The sequence below is a fragment of the Wasmannia auropunctata genome, unplaced genomic scaffold (assembly GCF_000956235.1).
Source record: "Wasmannia auropunctata unplaced genomic scaffold, wasmannia.A_1.0 LD335419.1, whole genome shotgun sequence".
In the NCBI taxonomy this organism is placed as follows: domain Eukaryota; kingdom Metazoa; phylum Arthropoda; class Insecta; order Hymenoptera; family Formicidae; genus Wasmannia; species Wasmannia auropunctata.
In genome coordinates, this window is record NW_012027471.1 from 28,120 (window position 1) to 36,422 (window position 8,303).

At 37.3% G+C, this 8,303-nt stretch overlaps 1 protein-coding gene across 1 annotated transcript; it reads left to right on the forward strand.

Annotated features, from left to right (window-relative positions):
- Positions 1–2,315: 2,315 nt before the first annotated feature.
- Positions 2,316–8,297, forward strand: LOC105456996. The gene is given in 8 exon segments (XM_011701390.1): positions 2,316–3,603; positions 3,993–4,278; positions 5,078–5,218; positions 5,344–5,541; positions 5,689–5,865; positions 5,980–6,478; positions 7,344–7,869; positions 7,871–8,297. Coding segments are annotated over 7 exon segments (1,902 nt in total). The 5' UTR covers positions 2,316–3,603; positions 3,993–4,020; the 3' UTR covers positions 7,974–8,297.
- The last annotated feature ends 6 nt before the right edge of the window (positions 8,298–8,303 follow it).

An 8,303-nucleotide genomic window follows, 5' to 3' on the forward strand; every position in this document is an offset into this window, starting at 1 on the left:
AAATTTCTGATGTAATTGCTTATAAATTGTCTGCACATATGTATGTACGTTCCTATCGTCTTGCATTTCATTGGATCCAACCCAAAACAAAAGTTGCGCGGCGATACCTGCGCGAAGACTCAGTTTTTCGCTGAGTGGACCTACTGGTTATACTGTGCCACGACTCCAAAGGAAGTGCCTAGTCTATCTTATAAGTCTATGGTGATATGTTCATAGTTTACTATCAATACCGCACGCACACATCGTAACAAATTTTCAAGCACTTAAGAGGATGCTGAAAGATCGAAATTACCGACACATTTCAGTCGTAAAGATTTCTCCAAAATGACAGACTGGAATTGAAAACCCTTTCATAGGATTAAAATGGGAGGATGCCGATTGGACACGTTACAATTGGACACAGCCACTCACAGCGACCGATGCCTAGAGACTTTCTAGTTCCAAGCGCTGTGATTGGCTTGTGTAACGTAGTCAATCGAGTGCCACCCGATTAAAATATACATAAAATTTATTTACGGGATTAAGGAATTTGTAGTAAAAAAAAAATTAAAAACTGTTTTCACCTGACGTAAACATTTCATTAGTGTAAAAGTTCTGTAGCTCATAAGTATGTATGTACAAAATGCTTACGTCCCCTAAATAGAATTACATGAACAAATAATACAAAGCCTTTTGAGCTACGATTGAAAGCGTAGGAAAAAAGAAATCCTTACGATTGCAATTTATGGTCATTCGTACGCTTAGCTAAAGCTGGCTTACATTAGTTGCATCGCAGCGTCGCGAACGTTGCGATTTAATTGTTATCCAATCAGCGTCGAGCTAACTTAACGTTGATTGGATCACAACTGGATCGCAACGTTCGCGACGATGCGATATAACTAATGTAGAACCAGCTTAGAAACCATCACACATAAAATCCTGTAAGGTCGTAAGACGTAAGTGTAAGAAAATCGATCAATTGAGTGAGGGGAGGGGGTTACGGACAACCTAATATTTCGGCACTTACTACTAAACGCAATTGTTGCTGTTTTTACCATTCCGTATTTTGGCTATGTGTACGAATTACCACAAATTGCAGTTTATTGGATATCTTTTTTTCTACGCTTTCAATCGTAGCTCAAAAAGCTTTGTACAATATTATTCGTTTATGTAATCTATATATAATGTTAGACGTAAGCTTTTTGCACATATGAGCTACAGAACTTTTACACTAATGAAATGTTTATGTCAGGTTACAATTAGGAATCAGCTGTATGACCCGAAAAAAATGTAATTTTTTAATTTTTTTCTCGATTTTACTACAAATTCATTTGTCTAACGCCACAATTTTACGTCTATTTCAATTCTGTGAAAGGATTTTCAATTCCGTTCAACCAATTCGAAGAAATCTACTGAACTGCAATGTGTCGGTAATTCCGACCTTCCAGCATCGCCTTAATAAGGAGATTCAAGCGCTACTCTTTAGTCAATAAACAGTTTATTCTTAAAATTGTGTATAACGATTAAAATAATAATATTAAAACAATTATCAACAATATCTATTTCGCTAATGTCATGCATAATCATTATTAATTTTATTTATCAGTAAATATTTAAAAAATGACAAAATAAAAGTTATAAGACTCTCATTTGACTTAAGTACCAACTGCAGAAAATGAAATATGATTGATATTTATTTACTATTAAATCTTAAAAAAAAAGATAAAATATAATCTAAATTAAAAATGTATAAATTAACATTTTTTATCATAAATTTATCGTATTTTTACTTATTTGTATCTTTACTTTATGTACTTATTATATTTTTACTTATTGTATCAAATATATATTGTTTTATAGTTGGCTCTAACCTCAATCGTACATACAACGTTGCCACGTCACTATACGTATCTTGTCTATTTGACAAATATTCTTGTTTTTTGTCATCAAAAAATATAAATTTCTCTCAAACTACGGTCAATTCAGATGAAATTTTACCAAAACGAAATTAAATGTTTACTTTGTAAGTATAACAATTTTTAAATTTCTGTCTTATATGCAAATATTTCAAATTAAGATAAAATATCTAAAAATATCTCAAATTAAGGTTAGGTGTATATCTGTTATGTAAAATACATTTAGAATTAAATATCTTCAAAACGGTATGGTAAAAATCAATGAAATTTTTTCTGGATATTATGAATATAATTAACTTCCGTATCATGTATGTATTACGTTTGTCTTATATTTCATCAAATGCTGGAACCTCCTTAAACAAATGGAGAAGAAAAATTTTCGCACTGCGCATGTGCGCGCGTCGCGCACGGGTGAATGTGTGTATCAAGGGGTTTACTTCATTCTTCTATATATATACACAATTTTCCAAGCAGGACGCAGGCGCGCCGGCGAATACGTGAAAATACTTTTGTTCTTCCTTCCGCGTTTCTCGCTGCTGCGAACGTTTCAGGGGTCTCATTGGGTCTCGTGTTGAAGATCGGCAGTCGTCGCTGAATCAGATCGCGTTTATTCGTCGGTGGTAAACGTCGGCGAACATCCGCGACCCGCGTCCGCCCGATCCGCCTCGCTGAAGCGACCACGTAAGCTCTGTTTGGCGTGGTGTGATGTGTGCGCCTGTGTGGTGAGCGACGCGCGCGTAGCATAGCGTGATGTGTCTCATATGTTCGCCATCTTAAGTTTAAGTTTGCCGTGTGTTGTTAGGTCGGGACTCGGTCACAACTCGGGCGCACATATATTACCGCGGCGGTGGAGGGGACCGTGCTGTCAATCGTCGGCGGAACCCTGTTCCGTCGTCGCCCTATCGCGGCTGCGTTCGCGCGGTCTCTTACCTTGCGCGCGACGACTTCGCGGTGATTGACTGGAAAACGTCGCGGGGACTAGTGAGACTCGTACATACCGTACGGTCATCCCGGAGGTTAATACTGGTCAATCCCGCGCGGTTTATCGGCACGAACGACCACCTCTCGACGGGGTGCGGGCGTCGCGTCCTCGAGCTACGGGCGAGCGGGGCGAGTGTTCCAGCGTATCCCCGGTCGCGGTGAGGTTGACCTCCGCGCCGTTCTCGGTTAGGTCAGTCGACGATTGCGAGACGCCACGTAGAAACTTTTTAACCTGGGCCGAAAAGAGCGAAAAGAAGAAGAAGAAGAAGAAGAAGAAGAAGAAGAAGAAGAAGAAGAAGGGTGTCGGTTCGAAGGGACGACATCGAGAAGAGTTCACGTTCCCAAAAATGGTCGCGTTTGCGCGTGATCCGACGAACGTGACAATTGTCGCGCGAAATCGCGTCGCGTTGTAGAGCCTCCACCTGTCACGGTCGAGGTCGCCGATTCTAAATTCTGAAATTCTCCGCCTGTGGAACGCGCGAGAGAGATCTCTCAAGTAAGAAGCGCAGAACAATCCCGGAGTGAAGAGAGATAAACACAAGTGACTCCCTAGCTATAGCTATGCCATCGTGTGAAAAGTGAGCCCGGAGGTGCCCGGAAACTTCCTGGACGATGCTCCGCGTGCGAGCTTTGAGCCCCGTGCAAGTTCACTGATAGCGGAGCCGTCGCGAGGAGAAAGATATATCGATGCGCACGGCAACTGATTTCAGGCTCTACGGTTCTACATGTACGAATATTTTTACGTTTTTTTTGTGCTGGTATTTGTTGTCTTCTGCCGCGACAACAGATAAGACTAGTTTGAGCTAACAAAGAACGCTTCTCGCATTGGCGACGCGGATTACTTACATGGCAAAAATGTCACTTGTCGAGACTCGTCGAAGACGATTCCTGCGAGAGGCAGCGTTGCTCTCGAAAGTCAGAAGCAAATTGCTTATTTGCGGAACAATTGATAAAATAGTTTAGCACTTCATCGCTACAATCGTTCTTGTAGTTAAAAATATTCGCATATAAAATACTTTGCTTAATGTGATGAGATAATAATAACAATAATAATAATAATAATAATAATTCAATGGAAAGAGTGAAGGTTAAATTAAACCTGTATCAAAATTCCAGGGCCTTTGATGCTGTGGATGTGTTTTAAATGGGGAACAAAATCGATGATTTGAGATATGAACGAAGTATGAAGCTCTCGACTATGCAAGAGAACGGTAGAAATGAGGTAAGGAAGTCTGGAAACCGAGTTTCTAACGATGCAATCATGATGGACGATGCTACCAATGATAAGTATGAAGAAGATAATAGGACAGATAACTTAGAGAGGGAGGAGGGCTCTATGGTGTCCAATCTGCCTCTTTTGTTTGCTAATGGTTATCCTACGTCTCTGGAGAAAATTACTATGGTACATCAATTATACTTGTATTTTTTTTATCTTAAGATGATTGCCTTTACATGATATCATGTAATTTGAAAAATCATACCTGAAACAAAATTGTCAGGTGCTTGCAAAAATGTTATGATATTAAAACTATTTTTATTTGGCATTACTGTTGATTCATCAACTCCAAGCTGCCCTGCAAGTTCTTTTAATGTTTGTGCTGAGTTTTCAATGCTTCCTACTTGTTGCCCTCCATTTTGTTTTGGACCAGAACATGGTTTATTGTTGACATTGCAATCACAATTCTAAATCTTTTAAATCACTTTTCACAGACAGCAGCGGGCATTCTCTCCATAAGTCTCACAATTTCGCAATCTTTTAATCGCAACAGTTTTATCTTGATCAAAGTAATAAAGCATATAGTGATGAAGATGAACCTTATCTGGTTTCACCTTCAATCACATTAAACGTCAATCACGTGACGTTTTATTTGGAACTATGAATTGTCGACCATCAATTCTGATCGAATATGGTCAAATTTAAAAAGAACTTAAAGAAAAACAATTACTAAGTCGCTGTCACTATCATCTTTTTATGACCTTATAAACTTTTGCAAGCACCTAATATATTATTGCACTGTAGGCCTGTTCTTTATCAGTGCATTGAACTGTACTAAAATTTTCCTTCTCACTTTTGCCAAGCTTCAAATATACATCTATTTTATATTGAGTACTATGAGTATATACTTCAGCTATAACGAACAAATCTTATATTATGTAAGTTATATTCTAGCTGCAAATCTAATATATTGTTTACTTCGTAGGCTCAACTAGAACGTTTTATATTGTTTATGGTTCATTGTTCATTGGGTCATGATACCACTAAGATCATTAATAAGCCAGAATGGTGGCCTCAAGATATTAAGTTTTCAAGTCCACTAACAAGACCCAAGAAGATCAACGATGTAAGTAAACTATTAAATGATAATATATATATATATATATATATATATATGTGTGTAGCATTATGTAACTCACTATAATCAAGGTCTACCTTTCGAAAAGTGCTGATTCAAGAACATCATTTCAGAACTGGATGGCGAACTTGAAGAAATTGGTTTTCCGCTGTTACACGTATCACAGAAGTGAATATCTGTTACGGTTTTGTTCCTACCTAGCGCAGTATCCACACGATGAATTAGAGTATGTTAATAATTGGGACTCGACGACTAGTCTGTATCACAAAAGTACAGGGAAGCTACTAGTAACATTTCGTAATGAAAACATGGTGTGTATATATAAAACACGTTTATGTATATATATGTCTACAGGTGTATTGATATATAGAATCATTTTAACAAATATACCCCAAGTAGCTTATTATACCTCGTTCCCCTCTTAATTTAATGAATGAGAAAGCTTTCTGCGCCTACAGCATTATGACAGAAAAAATGACAGCCCTCGAAGAACGTTGTTGTCTCACAACGCGTCTTCATCGGGCAGTGGAAACAAAGCGAAGCAACACGCCCCCATGATGGTTCAACCACCATGCGATGATATTTACCTCTGTGACAATTGCGATGCTGAATTTATGGGCCTTGCAAATATGAAGGTATTAATATTAATATTTTAGACATTGTGATTCGTTCTCTCGCAAAACTTTCGTGAAACCAGTATGCCCCCACAAATGATATTTAACTAATATAATATTTACACAATTGCGTAGGAGCATGAAAAGATATGCTGTGAACAAGATCATAGTGGCTCGCGCTCATCCACACCAGACTTGTCTATGGTCGAGCCCGAGCTACAACAGGATCAATTTCTGGAGTATTTCCAGTTAAAATCGAGCAAGACTGAAACTAAATCGGCCGATGTGAAAAATGCAAATACTACCGATGGAAGTATCGTTAGACGAACGTCTGGACGCGTTAGGAGTTCTCTTAACTTCACAAGATTCGCCACCATCCCGTTCTCGTCGCCTGCCGGCATAATGCTAACGAAGAAGTCAAAGGCTATGACTGAGGAAACGCAGCAGGAACGATTAGATAGAATAGAGAGGCATGTCATTGCGCCGGCTTTGAGTGATTCGTGTAGACCAAAATGGCTGGACACGGAAGTAGACAATGATAGATGGATAGTGACATACAAACAGAATCGAGACAAACTGACTGACGATTATGTGCATCAATATAAATTTGCGAATTCCTCGAAAAGCAAACCAAGTACGTTTTATTGTACGCTGACATAACTTTTGTTAGATATGTATATATTGACTCTTAACAAATTAAAAAAAATTAGAAAACAGATTAAAGTAAGAACATAATATTTTTTGTTCTTCCTTATTTTTTACTACTTTCTGCATTATTTTGTGCAAATGAAATAGTAGAAGAGCAATGTGATAGGAGAACAGGTAAAAAAATAGGAAACACGCTAAAGAATAAGCAGGCTCGATTTGATTAGGATGTTTATTACTTTGAAAAACCTGAAATTTTCAGGATATTTTTTATTCTTAAAAATCAAGAATTTTTATGGAATTTTATTGATGGTCGTTGTCAGAAAAATTTTTGGAATTTTTTGAAATTTAGTCTTTTTGAAAACATTTCTTTGATCATATTTCTTGATAATGAAAAATATTGACAATCGATTAGCAATAAGTATATGTTCATTCTTGTGTCTTATAATTTTTATAAAAAATCAGGGTGATAGCAAAAGATACAGGAGAAAATGAACTTACTGTGATACATATTGTAACGAGCCTTATACTATTTGATATGTTTTGATTGTAGAAAAGAATAAATATGGAATCCTTGTCTCTTCTACTAATTTACAGCATATAGTTTGTGTTGTTTACATTCCAATTTATTTTATTTTAAGTTGCATTAAAAAATTATCTAATTTTACTGGAACTTGGAATAAAAATATTTGGAGAATTTGGAAATTCTCAGGGAAGTTTTTAAGATTTCAGTAAATACCTTATTTTATAAATAAAAAATAAAAATAGAAAATTTTAGCAAAAATAGTTGACACACTAAATCCCATTGGAGATTTTAGGAAGCTTATATAATCTTATATATTTTCTCTTTTTAGTGCTGAGCATACGGTCGCAGTTACTCTACGCCGCATGCCGACCTATTTACGTTGTTCTCACCCGACTGAGCGAGAAGCAAATTGATGAATTGAAAAAGGATCCCTCGAAATATCAACCTCCTCAGAGAAGCATCTATGTGCGGAAAGTTTTATTAATGAGAAAAGTAGGACCGGCTTGTAAAACGAAATCAAAAAATGCTACCCACGCACGAAACGCATCTATATCTTCGAAACGGAAGGCACCGCTGGAAGATGACACAGAATCGTTTATTGAAGAAGACGTCAATATTAGTGCATCAGCTAAAGAAACTTTAATCACGCTCGCTGCTGTAAAATCACTTACGGACAATGCAGAGGCTGCCAAACCAGTCAAAAAGTGCCCGTCACGTACGGTAATGTTAATCGATCTCTGCTCGTCTGACGAAGAAGAGAACGATTTGAGTGTTCGAACGCCATGCGACGAAAACAGAGATCCCATGAACACCGCGGAGTCTTCAATCACAAAGTCCTTCTTGCGAAAACTGTCGCCGAAACAAACTCTACGCGAAACCCTGCATTTACCCCGCACGCTCATCGACAGACTGGTTGAATAGCATATTGAACGAAGGTGAAAACAGAAATAAATATTGATTGTTGAACAATATTTGAAAAAAAAAAGATGCATATGCCTCTCTTTGATTTTGGCATCGTAAATACGCGAAATCAATGTACAGTAAGCTCTAACTTATATAAGTGACGACTTACAACTTGTACATGTGTTATGTTTCTTATATTTATTCTAATTATTAATACAGAATAGTTAAATTTATATTAGGTTATCACAAGACTGTTATGATTTCGCAACTTTGAAAAATTAAAAATTCAGCTATATCACGAATAGAACGGATTTTAGTCAAATCACGTTCAATTAATATGGGGTATTTCCTGTTACGTTCAAAGGAAGTTGGGAAGAGAGAGGGG